Raw genomic sequence first — 19,883 nt, forward strand, 5'->3', positions numbered from 1 at the left:
ATCGTGTCTCAAGAAAACAGAAGCAGAGGCAATTGGGGGACACATCTTAGCATCAACTTCACACTTGCCCACATGGGCAAATGCCCCACCTTAAACACACACATCTGTATTGCAGCAAATTAAATTCAAGGACATTGATCATCTAAAACAGAGGTGTAGGTATATCCCGTTTTTAGAAAAAAAAAATCATAAACTGACAAATAATACTAAAATATTTTTAACTTTACATTCCATTCACATACATATATTCACAAATCCAATGATCATCCCCTTGTTGGGCCACAGATTTGCTTGTGTTAACTCTCTCTGACAAGGAGAGGATTCCTGCAGCTACATATACTTAGCCCTTGAAGTACACAGCATTCCGACTATCTCTTTAAATCGTTTCACTCAAGTTTCCCATTTCCATGCTGCCTAAGAATCCGTTTCAAAAAAATTTAGTTGACAATAATAGATGTGTTAATATAAGTAAGTGTCTTAAATCATTACACTGAGTATTCAAAATGTGGTTTACAAGCTATCAAATGTGTGCACAATGGGGTAGGATGGGGGAACTTGTTTTAGTATTTGTTTTAGTTCTCTTCTCCATAGGATAGAAGGACATTCTATCTTATCTACATCCTGGGTTATTTCTTCCTCTTCCAAACTCACAACTTTAGTTCCTTTTGCTGCTTGCTGATCACAGACCACTTAGCAGTGGTAAACAGTTGAATGTGTGAAAAACACAGGACTATCTATATGGGATTCAATAAACAAGTCATTGAAGCATCTAAAGTTTGAGACGTTTATCCACTGTGGGTTTTCTAGAAGTTTATCTCTAACAGTTTCCTTCTTGGCAGCTTATGAAAGAAAATCTTCACCTGCTCAAGTCAGTAGAGAATCTAGGAATGGAAATATTTGGAAGAACATAAGGAAAACTTGCTGCAAGATAGTAGAAAACAGCTGGTTCAAGTGCTTCATTGGTATAGTTACCCTGCTCAGCACAGGCACCCTGGTGAGCACACAGCTGCATAAATGTTATGTGAAAATACTCTCTATAAGACCTTTTAATTCAAGGTCATCACTATGCCAGATGACTTTGCCCAGAATACTTAATATAGCTCCAGAATTCATGTTCTGCAATTTGTTAGCATTAGAAACTTTCACACCTTGTTAGAAACATTGTGAACAAATGATTCAATATTCAATATTGAATATCACTATCTTTTATATCAATAGTTTTCTGATGTGTGAATTTTGTATCATTGATGTTCCTATGGTAAGCTTTATATTTATATTATAAATACTTAACATTGATGTTAAATTTAATTATAAAATTAAGTAAACAATAATTTCAAAACTACACACTGTAATGGGAAAAGGAAGTGAAATAGACACACTGATTTCAATGTTTTGTCTATTATTAAATTAAAATTTTGAAACCCTCTGAATTGGCATATTATGCTGTTCTGAAGTTGCTGTAAGGCCACTGGAAACTGATGTCTTGGAAAGAAACAAATGAACATGTCCATGTGTCAGTGATATGATTGATAACAAAACATCCTAAGTCTAGAATTGTGTTCTCACTCTGCACAGAAACTTTCTACGTGGGTAGTCATCCATTTGTGTATTCCATGTTCACTTTATACATTTTTTATCTTCATCAAATTCAGTTTAAATATGATGTGCATATTTGTTTTATCACCATTATTTTTGTTGTGTAGCATATCACTGTGCCATGATGATATGAATCAGTCATTTCTGATTACCTGTTAAGTACTTTAAAAAAAAGATTTCTCAGTACAGCATTCCAAAATTGATCAGAGGACATTTTTTTATTTTTATTTATTTTATATAACCAAGTCCATTTAAATGAAAACAAACATTTATAGACAATATTTGGGATTTTGGGTGTTGTTCTTTCCAAACTACTTCCTGCTGGTAAGGGGTGCTGTCGCGATCAAAGGACATTTTAGTCTGAATTTTAATAAACATCTACTATGACTCCTAATGCTCTATTCAGTCCATGAACAAATACCTGAGAAACCACTTATCTTATAGCAAGGACCTAGAAAGTTCAGTCATCCCCAATTAGGATGGCCAGGTTCTCCTTTCTGGTTCTTTCTTCATCACAGGTTCCCCTTGAAGCATATCTTCTTATGACTCAAATGGACAGGCCACAGGGAATGTAGCTAAACAGTTTCAGAACACTTCACTTTTGCCATGTCCAACTGAAAAGAAATTAGTCATCTGAGTCACCTTCTACATAAGTTGGACCAGTATTCTCAAGCACGTAATTTTACCTTTGGGTCTGAAGTGGTCCAGTAGACATTACCGTCTCTTTTAGTACTAGGAAGTGCATCCAAACCCCCACCCCTGAGCATCTAGTGATCTTTCCATTCCTTGTTATTTATAAGGCCCAGTTCACAGGATATCATATTGTAACAGGTCAAGTTGGTGTGTATTTCTATGTCATTGAAAATTGACTTGACAGCAGTGTGTCTATCCTTTCTCCCAAGTTTGTGCTCTGATTCCTCAACCCTATTGCCATCTGAAAAATGGCAATTGTGGCCATATTGTCGGACCCAGATATGTCTGTTCTCATTTCGATGACTGAAGACAAGACTAAATTCGAGATCATGAGCAAAGCACATGACCCTAAGTTCTCCACATGAATCAGAAGTAGTCACAGTGTTCCTTATGAAAACAGTATTATTCTTATAAGAGAGCAAGTGTGCTATTGAAATGAAGATAGAAGTAGCGATCGGAATGTCATGCCTTCAAGATGAAAGCAGACATCACATGACCAATGAAAAAGGGGATTCACTCTCCAGACACTGATTTTCACACAATGAAATTAATTCTGTGTTACATTTCAAGAGTTACAAGAACAAAAATTTACTGCTTCTCAAACACCAATTTGCAGTGATTATTATAGCATCTATGAGAATGCAATAAACTCCCCCTCAGAACAGATTCCCAATCTTATTCTTTCCATTCCACCCAGTACATTTTACAATATCCAACACATGGCACATGCTATCAGAATGAAGTCTTCCCCCTTCTGTAGCAGTATCAGTAATCCTCTAGCCCCTCAATATAAAGGCATTTGACTATGCTTGTACTTCTGGGAGCTAGGATGGAGGTGAAAGCAGATCTTTTAAAGGTGTTTTTCAAAATACTAATTGAAAACTTTGTCATGGTCTTCAAGTGAGGCCAACTTTACTGAATATTACAAGAATACTCTGAAGTCAAATAATGCCTCAGAATTTTACCCTGAGTGGAAAATGGTTGTCATTTTTATCTACATGTCTTTTATATATGAGTTTTGGGTTATAATTGTAGAACCAACTGCATTATACAACATGTACTTGAAAAGCAGGGGCATGTGGTATGTTGAGTGTGATTATTTCATTTATTTCTTGGCTCCATCTGTTATATCCTTACTGATGGAGCACAGGTAGATTTTTGTTTTTGACCTTGCCAAATTGGGCATGCCTGTCTCAAGTTATCTCAGAAGCTAAACAGGGTCAGTCTTGGTTAGTACTTGGATAGGAGATATTTTCTCTGATGGGTTCCAGGTACAAAAATCGATGTGTAAACTGGGTTGTGGTGATTCATGCCTTTAATCATAGCATTTAGGAGGCAGCTACAGGCAGAAATCCATGTGTGAGGCCATCCTGGTCTACAGAGTTCCAGGACAGCCAGTACTACATAGAGTAACCCTTTCTTGAACTCCTCCTCCAAAAAATGTTGATATGTAAAATCACCCTGATACAACTCATTTTTCCAAATATTTTAGTTCCAATTTCCAAAGTATGTTTTCACAGCCTCCAATTACCTGCAGATAGAGATTTGTGAAATTTGTGCATTTTTATTATTAAATGTCTTTAGTTTTATGTCTCAGAGAATTTGAAATTGAACTTAATTCCATATAATCAAAGTACCTAGAACTTTTGTATATTAACATTTAAACATTTTAATTACAGGCTCTGGAAGATATATATATTGATCAGCGAAAAACCATTAAAATCTTACTGGAATATGCAGACATGATCTTTGCTTACATCTTCATTTTGGAGATGCTTCTCAAGTGGGTAGCTTACGGATTTAAAGCCTATTTCGCTAATGGCTGGTACAAGCTGGACTTCATGGTCGTCATCGTATGTATTTAGAAGAAAACCTTTAAGCACTGCTTTCTTTTTTCACTGTCACTTTCCAACCTTCTCATTCCTTCCTTCTCCCTCCATGCAGCCTCAACAGTTTTCTAGCTTCCCACATCTGTAATGTCTAACATCTGCATATTCTGTCACTGCACAACTGGAAATATTCAACATTACAGTTTTGAACAATATCTTAAAAATATCCCTAAAACTCTTCAAATCCTACTGAGTTGACTTTCAAAAAATATGGCCATACTTTGACCTATTATTATTATTATTATTATTATTATTATTATTATTATTATTATTGGTTTTGTCATCCTCATCATACTTCAAGGTATCAGGGTATCTCGTGTAGACCATTGAGTAGATTCTATGCTGACATTATTGCTCAGGCTAAAGTGAAGCTTCGGTTGTTTTTTGTACAGAAATCAAAGTGAAAATATAAGGCAGATATCAGCTAATATGCTTCTCGTTGGGAAACCTGATTAACAACAGTCTATCCTCCTCAGAGAAAAAATTCTCCAAGACCCTACAAGATGTGATGATATCACCTGCTGCTCTATCCCATCCACCCCCTAAACTATTATCTTCCAATCCACCCCTATTCTCTACCCCTGCCATCTTAGTGGGTGACCTACCAGCACTGTTTTTTGTAATGATTCAAATTTGCCAATGTGATTTACATCCTATTGCTTTTGTACTTATTTCTCCATGTGGGATTTTACAATTTTTTTTTTATAGCTGAAATGAAACCTGTGAAGTCCTGTCATCCTGTGCTACCTAATTAAAATGACGGCCATACCAGTACTCGTTTTTTCCTCATTTTTCACTTATGAATATTATATAATTTATTCACTGTTTGGGGTGTTGTTCTTTCTGTTTTTTTTTTTAATTTGTCTTCTCATACTAAAAGAAAAGTGTTATCATGGTGAAAGTTTTAGGAATATTACTCTACTGTCCCTTGTCCCCTATGCCTTCTAGGCATATTGTATAGCTAATGTTTACCAATGAATAGATATCTATTTTACGGACAACTATGGAGGCCTTTCTGCCTAAAATCAATGACTTGCAATAGGTCACCTCTTCCATCCATGTCAGTTCTAGGCTTCTACTCTATAAAACAGCACAAAAGGACACTATACCTATTCAGTGCTCTTTGTATCTACATCCCTGTATGCTTCTATAGAGAACCCCATGCTTCCAAGGCTACCTCAACACCATCTTCATAGTATAGTACAGAATGAAGAACAAAGATGAAGTGGTAATTTTCTATGTTGACTTGAAAACATGAGAAGCAAGCATTAGATATAATAAAAGTTTAATCATAGCTATATTGACCTTGCTTAATTCTAAGTAGCATATTTTAAATCCTGATGACTTTCTGAAATAAGTTTACTTTACAAATCATGCATCTTTGTAACTATAATTTTACAATCTATGTTCTTGTTTAATTAAGTTAATGTAATTCCTCATCTGGTTTCTGAATTATTTTACATGTTGCCTTAATCACAATAATCCAGAGGTGAATATGTGAGTGCATTCTATATCTTGTTTTAATGAATTTAGTTTCAATGCTGTATTGAAAATCATCTTATTTCAAACTGGAAAACAATATTAGTCTTAATCACATAGAATAACAACTTTATAAATATTTATGTAAATAACATTGATTTCTGAAAATGATTACTGTTTTATCTTTTTGGAAAAAAAATTAAAAATTATATTCTTACAGTTTGCATTACTAAGAGATTATGAAATGTGGATTTAAGTGTTTTAAAGTTTGACTGATAAGTTCATTGTGTGTCTTTTTATTATAAGCACAAAATTATTAATTCTTTTTTTAAATATGTACAGGTATTTTGTCTTAGCTTAATAGGCAAAACTCGAGAAGATCTGAACCCACTCACTTCCATCAAATTCCTTCGAGCACTGAGGGTTCTCTCTCAGTTTGAGAGAATGAAGGTATGACAGAAGGGTTAAACCTCAGCTGTGAGGGTTCATATGGGGGTTCGACAGACATTTCCATGAATTAACAGGCTTTATTGTTCCTTTAATAGATCTTTCTAAACAGACAAATAGCTTATCTCCAAGTGCATACAAATAGGGAAGCAAATGTTAGTAACACATTTAAAGATTTTAGTAATTGCTCGTAATATGTGAAAACTAACAAAATACGTAAAGACAAACTAAAAGTTGGCAGTTGACAAATAAAATAGTTTTAGAAACAACATATTTCTAACCCATATATATATATGGGTTCAGTCAGTTCATTAACTATTTTAGTATCTCAATTAATTCTTTATTAGTTTCCATAAATGTAGTTTGATCACATTCATACACAACTCTTCCTTTTAACTTCTCGTAGATCCACCTCTATCTCCATGTCTCCTTCCTGTATTTTACTTAATAATTCACTGACTGTAATTTGTGCTGGCAATATACTTCTGGATATGAGAAATTCACTGAAATATAGCTGACCCACAAGAAGCCATGCCCTTAAAGAAAACTGACCTTTGTTCACCAGAAGCCATCACTGTCCATAGCTCTTCGGTTAGGAATAGGGGCTCAGGAACCCCTTGAACTTCTTTCTGCTGCATGCTGGAAAGCTGATTAGTTTAATCTTTGGAGGCTGCCACAGCTGCTATCATCAGTTCATGAGTTCAGGGTTCCTGTCATGTTGAAACCACAGGTTCACCCTGGTCATTCCTAACCTATGGCTTTTAGAATCGCTAATTCTGCCCCTTAGTCTGCCATGGTTCCTGAGCCTTGAGGAGAAAGAATGACTAAAAACTTCTATTTATGGATGAACACTCCACAGTTACATATTCATTCTCTTCACTTTCACCTTTTGTTTCTGCATTAACCATCATGTGGTGCACAAGGAGATGTCTTTGTAACTGGGGTTTCTTTTCCCGTCAGGTCCTGCCGCTTCAACCCCAAATGAACACACAGCTATACTATATTCATTATTAAACTATTGGCTGATGGCTAGGGCTTCTTATTGGCTAGCTCTGTCTTAATTATTAACTAATTTCTATTAATCTAAGTATTTCCACGTGGTCTTATCTTACTGGAGAAGGGTCTGGACCTGTTACTCTTTCTTCAGATACATGGTGTCTCTTTGTGGCACCTTTCTACCTACCTTTCCCAGAATTCTCCTCATATCCTAGTCCTGCCTACCTCATCTCCCTGCCTCTATTGCTCAGTGTTTTGTTCATCAATCAAAAAGGGAAACATATATGCAAAAGGACACCACCCATCACTTCTCTGAAAATGTCTAAGAATTGGGATAATCTATAAGTAGAGAAATACAGATTTTTCAGATAGTTTGGTACTATGTCTATTTAGAAAATAATAGCAGTAGACTTACATTTAGGGCATTTCAATGCCCAACCATGGGTTCTTGGCCAGTTTTGTAGCACTACGCATCTGTTTCCTCCTTAGGAGGGCAACTTACATCCAACAAGAAATCTGGTAATTGTACCTATAACATTTGAATTTATTGCACCTTGGTCATATCTTGTCTCACTAGCTGCAGTTCACAGCAATCAGAACTGGGGAATACTTTTCAAGACTTTCGTCCCCAAGCTAGTATGGAGGCAGCTTTCAATACCAATTTGATTTCTCTAGAAACTATGTCAATGTGTGTGGTTTCCTCAACAATGGTGTCTCATCATTAAATTCTTGGGAAAGATAAACAGTAATGATAATTCTGGGGGCCTTAGTGTCCAACAACTCTAGAGGAAGTATTCCATACCTTCCCTAGGCTCTTTATTTAGCAACTCATGGCTTCTAGAATAAGCATAATCCTCTATGCAGAGTATCTGCAATTAAACTTCTATATGAATATATATGTATATGAATATTTGTATTAATATGAATACACACACACACACACATATATGATTTTAGAAACATTCTATGTGTTGGTTGTCCTTCCCACAGCTCCTATCTCTACCCCACTCCACATAAACCTCTTGCCTTATTATTCCTCTTTTGTCATTCCTATCACCTATCTTCTAGTTTGCCCATTCCCTGAAGATCTTTCTTCTCCTTGAATTAAACACATTAATTCAAAAATTCAATGCTAAGATCACATATAAGTAGTAGATAACATTCAATGTTAGTATGTCTGGATCTGGTTTATCACACTCAGTATAGTGCTTTCCTGCCCAATTCACTTAAATACACATTCCATATTTTCATTTTTGTTCACAGCTGAATAAAATTCTGTTGTATCTTGATACCACATTTTAATTATTCATTCTTCAGTTGATGTACACATAGGCTCTTTCCATGTCCAAGCAAAACTGGAATATTATGTATGTTATTTATTAAATGAAAGCAAAATTTGCTTTTTTAAAATAAATTCACTTAAACTCACATTATACATCATATACAGTTAGTCCTAACCTATCCTTTATCCCTCACTCTGAGGATTAAAGGCTTCTCTGAACAAAATGGGAAGAAAACCAGTGTGTTTGACTCTACAAATGCCAAAATTCATACAGTATCAACAAATGTCTGTTGACTTAATTTCAGAGTTATAATAAAATTATGGAATACATATTTTAACTCAAAACATTAATCCACTAACATGTATCTATAACATATAGGTAAAATGTATGAAAATACATAAATATAATCATGGTTAATAAAGACAAAAAATGTTTAGGATGATGGTGAAAAACAGGTTTGATTGTGCTTCTGGAGTAGAAAAGAAAAAATAAATTCCTAGAGAAAGAGGAAGAAAGAAAGGAAGGAAGGAAGGAGGAAAGAAGGAAGGAAAGAAGCTAGCTTTCTAAGATTCGAAGGGGATTCTGTCACATATAGCAAGCAGCTCAGTTTTGTCCAACAGTTTCAGTGCAGTGATGAGAACAAAGTTCTAATTAAAATGTTAGGAGGAGGTGATAAAATAAAGACAGTGACTCAGTCTGGCTGTGTTCTCCTTTAGAGTGAGGGTTCATTTCCTCAGCCTCTCACCCTGAATGGCTCGTTAGTGGCACAGTTCAGTGGGGACGGCAGAGTCTGAAGTAGATCTATCTGCCTGGTCAGTATTTCCTGAGCTAATCCATCCTTTTGATTTCACCACTATCTCCATCTCAGCTCCACATTTCCTGTGCTATTCCATTATTTCCTTCTTTGCAAGTCCACCCTATTGAGGGCAATAACATTCAAGTCAGTTCTCAATCCATTCGCTACCACTTTTTGCATACTTTATACACAATCTAATTGATGCAGTGAGTGTAAGTTATCTGAGTCAATACAACATAGTATAGGATCTCATGGAATGTGATCACTAAATAAAAGATGCAGTCTAGTATTTTAACTAATCAGTTCTGTTGCCTGTCACTGATGTACCAATTTTTTTAAGTATATAGATTTTTGGTATATTTTTCTTAAAACTGAATCACTGTTTGGATGATTCCAGTACTTACATATGAATTATTCAAGCCTGGATATACATTGTATTTGTTTCAAAGTGATACTACATTAATGAGTACTTTTAATGTGATCAGAAATTAAAATGATTTTCCCTTCCTTATCTAAAATGTACATTTTCTTATTTTTCAGGTGGTTCTGATAGCTTTGATAAAAACAACATTACCTACTTTGAGTGTATTTCTGGTCTGCCTAATGACCTGGCTACTTTTCAGTATTATGGGAGTACACTTATTTGCTGGCAAGTTCTATGAATGCATTGACCCAACAAGTGGAGAAAGATTCCATGTATTTGAAGTTATGAATAAGAGTCAGTGTGAAAACCTAATATTTAATGAATCAATGCCTTGGGAAAATGCAAAACTGAACTTTGATAATGTTGGAAATGGTTTTCTTTCTTTGTTCCAAGTGGTAAGTATACTTTCTGAACTATTTGAAATCAAATTCATTTTCAAGCTAGAGTTCAAACATGCATTTTCAACAGAATATGTGTAAAGATTCATTTTGTCATAAAATAGATGAGCAATTATAAATTGATAGATAACAATTATGAAGTACATGCTGTTCTAGCCTTCTTTGAAGGTCCAATAAAACACAGTACCTGCTCTTGTGGGAAAAGCAAGTAGGAATGACACTGCAGACAATGGAAAGTAATGGCAGAACTCGACTATTTCCACCATTGCTCATTTGGTAACAGGGTTACAACCCTTCATTCTTAGGTTGCTAATATCTTTATATTAAATAACATGCTGAGTCATGGGTACTCAGTTGTTTGATATCCAACAAATGTGAATGAATGATCCACCATTCACAAGTCACGTGATTAAGATCACAAGCAAAACTTGGATGCTTATTTGCATATATTTAGAATTTTGTTATTATTTCCCTTTGTCTCTCTTGTTCTACTGAAACCAAATAGTTTATTAATATTAAACAAGTTACGTAAAAATAATATAATCTGACAATGGAAATGTTAAATGTCTTAGTTATACAGTATATGGAAGTATGGCAAGTCTCAGCATCCAATGTTTTAGAGTACTTTTGTCACTTTCTTATTTTAAAACAATTTTTCTCACTTTACATACTAATCCCAGTTCTTTTTATTTACCATGAAAAGTTTTCTGTAAGATTCATATATATTTACCTTACTTTCAACAGGCAACATTTAATGGATGGCTCAGTATTATGAATTCAGCTATTGATTCTGTTGGTGTAAGTATCCACCATCCTCAATGTCATTATCAAGACAGTAACTTAAACACAGGCAACAAGAGTATAAAGATTAAATGTATCTCAGATTTGGTATTTCATGGGCACTGAATATCCTCCCAATTACATATGCAACAATTGAGGCCCAGCTATCGATCTTGAAGGATGATCATCTTTTTTCACAGTAACTAAACCAAATAAACACATCTAAAACCCCAAATGAACAAAGCCATGATAAACTTGCACCAAAAAGCAGAATGCTGCATTTACTTTATTTATTGAAGTTGGGTTTGTGTGTGTGTGTGTATGTGTGTGTGTGTGTGTGTGTGTGTGTGTGTGTGTGTGTGTGTGATCAGTTGTCTTATGAATCTCATGTTTTAGAAAGTTACTATCCATGTTTTACTAATTTTTTTCACATTCTATTTTAGGTAAATATGCAGCCTAGTTTTGAACACAACCTCTACATGTACATTTATTTTATCAACTTTGTTATCTTCGGATTATTTCTCCCTCTGAGTATGCTGATTGGTGTTATTATTAGTAATTTCAACAAGCAGAAAATTAAGATAAGTATAAATATTCTTTATACATTCTTAAATTTAAAATTTGCAAAATACTTCAGGAATTGTCTCATGTTAGTTTTACAAGCAACAAAATAATTGAACAATAATTAATGTTCTTGTACATTACAAAATTTACAAAAATTCTAAACTTTCTTGTATCTGCAATATTAAAAATATACCCAGACAAGTGTTAAAATTAAGAAGTTTCTGCATTTATCTGTGTATGTTTATAAATAATAGTGTAATGAACATTACATATATGACCTTACTGTGTCTATACACATATAAATGCATGTGTACAGAAATAACTCCTATTTTTGAAATAGAGTCTGACTATTTTTGGTGTAAGTAGATGACAGTCTTCAATTCCTTGTTAAAGTGCGAGTAAAGTCACTTTGCATTCAAGTACAGGACACAAATGGTGACATATGGTGATTAAACATTTCAGATTTCAAATTGCACAGACAATAACATTTTACCAGAAATATATAAATTATTGAGGTTCAATTGGTCCAAACTGGCCTCAAATTCAAGATAATTCTGTTTTCACTTATAGTCACCATAAACTCTGCCCAAGGAATATGATGTGTGTGTGTGTGTGTGTATCCATATGTGAAAATCTATATAGAAACCAAAAGAACAATTTTGACGCAGAACTCAAGTAGCCCACTCTAACTACAGTGCCTTCCAGGAATCTGTTTCTGTCCTGTATCCTTGAGATTATGTGTGAGGTCCTCATGAAGGCATTTTTACCTGGCTTCTCAGAATCATCAGGTCCATGAACTTACAAACTAAGCACCTTGCTCCCAGGCATCTCCCTAGTCCCAGAAGAGTTCTGTACTTCAGTGTGTTCTAAGCATCCAGAGTTCTTTTTTAAATAGAGAAAACTGTAGGTCATAAACCTGAGGCATGTGCACATTTACCATGTGGATCTGCTACTCACAGGGAGCAGAGAACTCAGGGGCAATGTATGATTCTATTTGATGCTACAGCATCAAATATGATTTGACTGTCCTTCCAATGGGCTAGCATACCAGGGTTTGTTTCTGGACTTCATAATTGTGATACATGTCAGTTCTAGTGATGAGATTCTGACTCAGAGCATCAACAATGACTATTTAATGGATTAAAGATACTCTTCAATATATATATATATATATATATATATATATATGTATGTATATATGTATGTATATATATATATTATGAAATTAGCAGGAGAAACAAAAAATGAATCAGCTGTTTGATAAGAAGATAAGAAGAGTTGCATACTTTCAGAATTATTTTTAAGAACCTTTTGGTTGTATTTGTAAAGTACGACAATAACTGAACTTATAAAATTGCAAGTTGGTCCAATTCTAATTTTATTTACTCCTTCTTGTTAAAGACACAAATGTTGTCTATTAAAGTCAGTTCTTTTCAGTGGAACTTTCTTGTCTAACTGAAAATAAAAAAAGTGCAATACAGATGGTTGAGCATCATGTGCCCTGTGCATCTCAGATAAATTTTCATATAAAAATGCAAAGTATTGACTGTGTAAACAATGACAGCTAGTTTCTGAAATGCACATCAGTAAAGAAAGAATAGGAGGAAATACAATTTGATTTTCACATCTTTCATTTATTTATTTCTTTACCAGGGAGGATCAAATATCTTTATAACAGTAAAACAGAAAAAGCAGTACCGGGCATTGAAGAAGCTCCTGTATGAAGATTCTCAGAGACCAGCACCCCGTCCCAAAGTAAGAAAACAGTATTTTGAATTAAATAAATGAATTTAAAAATATTCAGTGTATTCAGGCTTGGAATATAGGTTAGTAGTAGAGTGCTTTCCTAACTAATTCTAGGTAAACTTCTTTGCCATATATATATATATAATTTTTTTAAAGTTAAAAGTGTGTTTTTTTAAATCATTAGCAAATAGGTTAGTTATAGTAGAGCACACCTATAATCCCAGTGCTTAGGAGGTAAGGTAAGAGTATCAGGATGTCATGGCCAGTCTCCATGACACAGCAAGTCTAAGACTACCTTGGGTTACATTATCCTATCTCAAAATAAAGAGTCAAATAGAATATATATTCTTTTGACACACTGTAAAGTACATTCAAAACAAGGGATTCAAGTGAAAAATTTTTGCATTATTCTGAGATGAGACTTATAGAATCCAGAAACAATGTTTATGTATATTATAAGTAGCTTGTTAATAGATACTATACTTTTCTTCTTCTACAGAACAAGTTCCAAGGCCTCATTTTTGACCTAGTAACACATCCTGTCTTTAATGGTATCATCATAGTTCTTATCTGTTTCCAAGCAACAACCATTATGATACAAAATGATGAGCAAGGTCCACAAATGGAAACTGCCCTCTACTGGATGGACTCCATTTTTGTCTCACTGTTCACTCTTGAATGCATATTGAAGCTCACTGCCTTCCACTGCCACTATTTCACCCATGTGTGGAATGTTCATGATTTTATGGTGGTCATTTTCTCCATTACAGGTAAAGTTTGTTCTCGTTAAATTTTCCTTTATAGTATTTATTCACAATGACTTGAGAACAAAGTGATGAAATCATTTTTCTTACCCAAAAGAGTGAATTACTAATTGCAGTATATATGTACAATCTTTGTGTTCTTGATGAGAAAATATATTTCATGTGTTAAAAACCTTAAAGTATCTGTCACAGACACATGATTTGCTTGGTAATCTGTAATTTGTGACATTCTAGGCTGCCAGGAGAAGGAGCTCCATGTATTAAAATGGCATGACATTTAAACTCACTAAGATTACATGCTTTTGAGTTTTAAAAACTTTCTCCAATCTTTGCAGTATTAGAATTTTAGAATTTAAAGGATTTTGCCAATAGTCTCATAGTTTTAGAGTTTAATGAATTTGTCACCAGTTTTCTCTTATTTGGGTAATCTTACTCTTTGTTGACAAATATATTTTGTTAATTCTCTTGCTTAATTGACAGGGCTCTGCATATAAAAGTTAGAAATAATTTGAATGTATGTGTAATTTATAGACTCTCAGAGGATATATGTGCAGGGCAGTACATTATTCTCACACTGTGCTGTTATGTAAGAAGCAGAGAGTACTAAAGCATACAACAGAGTGAAGGGTGCCTTGTCAGGAACTGGTGGTCAGAGAAAGGTTATGTAAGAACCAAATTTAAATAAAAACATACTGAGTAAGGGCATAGACAAGCACTTAGTTTAGGGAAAAATTATTTCCCTAAATCTATTTAGTGTTTGCTTCTGCATAACTAGAATATGATCTCCATGATAGTAGGTAGCATTTAAGAGTTAATGATATGAATTCCTGTACCCAAGGCTCAGAAATCATAGCACAAGAAAGGCAGAAAGGTTGTAAGCGCCAGAGAATCAGAGAGTTTGCTGTGAGATTGTGTCTCCAAGGATTGTCACAATGTAGACCCATAAATTCTCACCACATGACTGCCTAAACATGAGCTGAACGAGGATGTTAGACTGACTATGAGAGAAAGCCAGGGAGATCTTTATCCTACACACAGAACAAAAGAAAACAAAGGAATACTGAGAGTGAAAGAAATAGTCTTCCCCAAGGAAGATCACACCAAATGGTTACCCAATACCAAATGATCAGTCCTGAAAACGTATACACAAGTAACTTTAAACAGACTGAGCAGGTTATATTTATGTATTTACAAGTGTGTGTGTGTGTGTGTGTGTGTGTGTGTGTGTGTGTGTGTAAAACAACGATTAGTGAAAAAAAGAGGCCATAAATTTGAAAGAAAGGATAGAAAAATACATGGGAGTGTTTATATGAAGGGAAGAGAAGGGAAACTGGTATAATTCGATTATTATCTCAAAAAATTAAAAAAAGTTAAAGGACTAATGACATAAATCAAGACATTCATAACAGAAAACATAAATAAACTACCTGCCTGAAAGCAAAGTAGTGCTTTCAGGATTTTTCAGTTCTTTCAGTAGGATACTGAATTCATGCCACTGAATACTGAGAGAAAAAGATAAGAAGATTGGTAGAAAAAATGCATAGAGCTGGAGGAGGCAACAGGAAGAAAACAGATGAATTACAGAACCACATTGGCTGAAGTAGGATTTAAAGAATGAGCAGGAAGGGGAAAGCAGCCATAGAGAAAGCTGTCTAAACTGGAGGCTCTACTCTTCATGGTCAGTCTTCTGACCTGGGCACTGATGGACATTACTGAAGTTGATTAACATATTATTGAGTTGAGATGCTGGCAGACTGAATCCTTTATTGAGCAAGAGGCTGAGGTGAACAGGGAGGCCATGACCCATTTACTAAAGCCTTCAGCAGTGTGTAAGTGATTAGGACTACATGGTTCTCAGAGCCAGGCCATGATAAGAAAGGACTGAATGGAGCCTTATTGTCCATAAAAAGTCAGAAATCTAGCTTACCTCTTAATAAAACTGACTGGACAAAATGTGCATGAGAACCCCTGGTAAGGTACAAAGATTCTTATTTCTTTCAATTTAGAGTGGAGGAGAATATATTTTTTGCACTTGACAGTGTTTCAAGAAAAATAATGTCATCAAGAGAACAGATTTTAGATAAGGAGTTTAATTTCCTGGTAGTGAGCGTGTGGGTAAATTTGTGCAGTGTTTAATGAGGATGCCTTTGAATGACAGAAGAGCTCCAAAGACTGGCAAGAGATGGGATATTGGCTGTGATGAAGGAGTTACTACCACACTTTAGAAGGAATATAGACATGACAGAATTCCACCAATAAAAGGTCATGTTATGGAGTGGGCATGTTCACAAAAGTTTGAGCACAGCCACTTCTCAATGAAAACCCAAAATGAAATTATAAGGAAATACTTAGAATTTCTACTCATCTTCTTATAAAAGAAACAAATTAGATTATAATCTATGATTCACTGAACATTATACACTTTTATAACATTAATTATCAAAAATTGATTTCTTACTTGAATTCTACTTATCTTTAACTATTATCATGTTAAAGGATCATAAAATCTTCGAGAGAAATCATATTATTAGTCTCCCCATATTTACATGGTTCATTTTAAGGCATTTGATATGAAATTGAGGAAAAAAATTTAATCCATCAATATTCAGAAATATTTTGACTGTTGACTTACAGTGTAAATTCTGATCATCTGTAATTTTAGAAGTATCTTATGGTGACAGTCCAAAAAATGTCCTCTGAGTTTGCTACAAGGCCTGTTCATTAGGACAATTAATATTTAGCTAATCTAGTGTTCAATATGCTATTATATGAGATAGGTTAAATGATGGATAGAGAGCAGATTCATGAACCATGGAAAACTAGATTTCTTGAAAATTAACTAGTTTTTTGCATTTGGGTAATTTTGTTGCCTATTTGTATTTCTTCTCACACTAAGGTTTGTTGCTGCCTATAACAATAGGGCAATACTTTGTGCCTACTTCACTTGTGCAACTGATACTTCTTTCTCGGGCCATCCACATCCTGCGTCCTGGGAAAGGACCAAAGTTCTTCCATGATCTGATGCTTCCTTTGATGCTGTCACTCCCCGCGTTACTGAACATTAGTCTTCTCATCTTCCTGGTCATGTTCATCTACGCCATCTTTGGAATGTACAACTTTGCCTATGTTAAGAAGGAAGCTGGAATTAATGATGTATCCAACTTTGAGACCTTTGGAAGCAGTATGCTCTGTCTCTTTCAAGTTACAATATTTTCTGGTTGGGATGGCATGCTGAATGCAATTTTCAGCAGTCAGTGGTCTGACTGCGATCCTGATAAAATTAACCCTGGCACTCAGGTCAGGGGAGATTGTGGAAGCCCTTCTGTTGGGATTTTCTATTTTGTCAGTTATATCCTCATATCGTGGCTGATCATTGTTAACATGTACATTGTGCTGATCATGGAGTTTCTAGGTATCCCTTTAAAGAAAAGAAACAGGACCTTGAGTGAAGATGACTTTAAGAAATTCTTCCAGGTATGGAACAGGTTTGACCCTGATAGGACCCAGTACATAGACTCTAGCAAGCTTTCAGATTTTGCAGCTGCTCTTGATCCTCCTCTTTTCATGGCAAAACCTAACAAGGGCCAGCTTGTGGCTATGGATCTCCCCATGGCTGCTGGAGACAGGATTCATTGCCTTGACATCTTACTTGCTTTTACGAAAAGAGTGATGGGAAAGGATGAGAGAGTAGAGAAAGTCCTTTCAGAGATAGAATCCGGGTTTGTGTTAGCAAACCCTTTCAAAATCACATATGAACCAATTACAACCACTTTGAAACGCAAACAAGAGGCAGTTTCAGCAACCATCATCCAGCGGGCTTATAAGAGTTACCGCTTAAGGCAAACTGACAAAAACATGTCAGATATCCCTATAATAGATGATGATGGAGATGATCCCACGTCTAAAGGTGTCCACTCTGACAAAATTGAGCAAAAGACATCTATTCAAACCCAGATCTAATTTCACTTCATTATTCTGCTTTTTTTTCCACATATCCCCCAAACACAAAGTTTAACTAGGTTTGAGCACTGATCAGAGAGCAGAGAAAATGATGAAGCTTGTTTGTTTGTCCACACATCTCCATGCGAAACTCATGTTCATGTTCAGTCTGCCCAGTGCACCTAATGTAGTTTACTATTGTCACTCAGCTATGTAATTTTTCTTCCTTGGCTTGTTTAGTATTGTCTCCAGTGAAAGATGACTGGGAGAAGATGGGGAGAGACGGAAGTAAAGTTCAGCAGCTAAATGGCTTTCCTTTTCTAGTTTATATGTCATATTATAGGCTAGGTCACCACCCCAGGGGCTTAGTTGCAAAACGTGATACTTCTTGAAATTGTGCTTCAGAAACAGGGAAGCACTGGATTATATCACAATTATGCATAAATAAATGCTGCTGGCAGTAAGGGGAAAACAGAGTTCTTCAGAAAGTGGCTTTGGATTCAGTCATAGCGACTTTAGGGCTAATTTACAACATATATTTCGTAGAACATTTGGCTGAACACCTTTTCTGTTTTTCTTCTTGGCTTTTGAATGTCTGTTTGTTTGGTTTTTGTTGTTGTGGTGGTGGTGGTGATGGTTTCACGGCCTTATTTAGTTTTGAATTGTGGATGCCCATGTTGCATCCTTGCTCCTGAGCTCCTGGCTCCTCACCACTCTGGCAAGCTCTGCATGAGGTCCAGCTCAGCAGCAGACAAAAATCACAGAGGAAGAAGCATAGAAAAACCACACTATGTTTTCTGTATTTTCTTCATTTATACCTTTGTAAAAGTACACGTTTACTAAATGAATATAGTAGAGATTTGAAGGTCTACAACCTTCAAATACCTTATTTTTTTTTTACATTTATCCTTAGCAGATGAATGCAATCATATAAATTAGAAGAGTTGAAGGCATGCAACATATCTAAGGATTTTCAGTACCCTGACCCTTAATTAGGAAACTGGTCTCTTGAAAGTTTTCATTGCACTTTGTATTTTTTTTTCTTGTCTTAAAAAGGAAAGGGATCCTTAAAGCAGTAAGGATTATGAATTAACACACAAAAGTTAAGTGGTATTTTATAACATCATTATATGCTAATTAATTTTAGTTGCTCTTTTATTTTCCCTTATTTGTCTTATATCTTGTAATACAAGCTTATGTAAATGTTTTATATTTGAAGATCTGTAAAATAACAGACATTAATTTTTCACTACTGACATTATTATTAATATACATATTCGATTTTGGTTTATTCATAAAATTGTTTATTTTTCTCCATGTAGTTTGAGAGTCTGATATGTTCTCCATTTGTATGAAAACTGATTTCACTGTGCCTATGAAGTCCTCCATAACTAGAAAACAATGCATATTGTGTTGACTTACACAGTAAGTTTGAATGTGTTTTATGACACTCAATGCTATTACGTCCTAGAGATTGTATTTTGTAATGAATGCTGCATGGTCTTGAGCCTTAACTCCTGTTATCTACTTATGCTCCTCACAAACTTAGTAACTTTACCAACATGCATTTAAAGATTACTTAACTATATGTAATTTCAAAGTATGATGAGTTTTACTTTAATAAAAGTATTTCCCTTTCACTGTTCACTCTCTGTAATACCATGAAGACAGAAGAGGCATGGAAGGTTTAACTGGTGATATGGTGACAGCCTGTGTTACCTCAACTTCTTAGTTTTCCAATTCCTGGGAATGCCTTAATGTGGAAATTGCTCCAGATACTAAAAATGAATTGTAATTTACTTCCATAAATCCCATGAAGGCAATATACTGATGTGAGTTTGAAAATCATTTTGCTATTGTAAGAATTGTAAGAAATGACCATCCCAAATTGCAGGACGTTTCATTTCTGAAAGACTGTTGCCATATGTTCTACTTCTGAGATACTGCAAAAAATAAATAAATGTCACCTGTTAAGCAAGCACATTCAGATTTGTTCATTTTTTTATATTAGAATTTGGTAAACCAGAATGGCAAATTTGATTAGTAAATTTTTAACAGTAATATTTTCACAATAACTTCTTCATTGTTT

The 19,883-nt window shown here is 34.9% G+C and overlaps 1 protein-coding gene across 1 annotated transcript in view; it reads left to right on the plus strand.

Annotated features, from left to right (window-relative positions):
- Positions 1–17,945, plus strand: part of Scn7a (sodium voltage-gated channel alpha subunit 7) — an 83,186-nt gene extending 65,241 nt beyond the window's left edge. Inside the window, exons 17-25 of the mRNA XM_051184548.1 lie at positions 840–994; positions 3,969–4,142; positions 6,000–6,107; positions 9,720–9,998; positions 10,746–10,799; positions 11,225–11,362; positions 12,996–13,100; positions 13,591–13,861; positions 16,752–17,945. Of these exons, the coding sequence (XP_051040505.1) occupies positions 840–994; positions 3,969–4,142; positions 6,000–6,107; positions 9,720–9,998; positions 10,746–10,799; positions 11,225–11,362; positions 12,996–13,100; positions 13,591–13,861; positions 16,752–17,815 (2,348 nt within the window). The 3' untranslated portion in view covers positions 17,816–17,945. The remainder of the gene's footprint in view (positions 1–839; positions 995–3,968; positions 4,143–5,999; positions 6,108–9,719; positions 9,999–10,745; positions 10,800–11,224; positions 11,363–12,995; positions 13,101–13,590; positions 13,862–16,751) is intronic.
- Positions 17,946–19,883: the final 1,938 nt, after the last annotated feature.

Source organism: Phodopus roborovskii, unplaced genomic scaffold (assembly GCF_943737965.1).
Source record: "Phodopus roborovskii unplaced genomic scaffold, PHOROB, whole genome shotgun sequence".
In the NCBI taxonomy this organism is placed as follows: domain Eukaryota; kingdom Metazoa; phylum Chordata; class Mammalia; order Rodentia; family Cricetidae; genus Phodopus; species Phodopus roborovskii.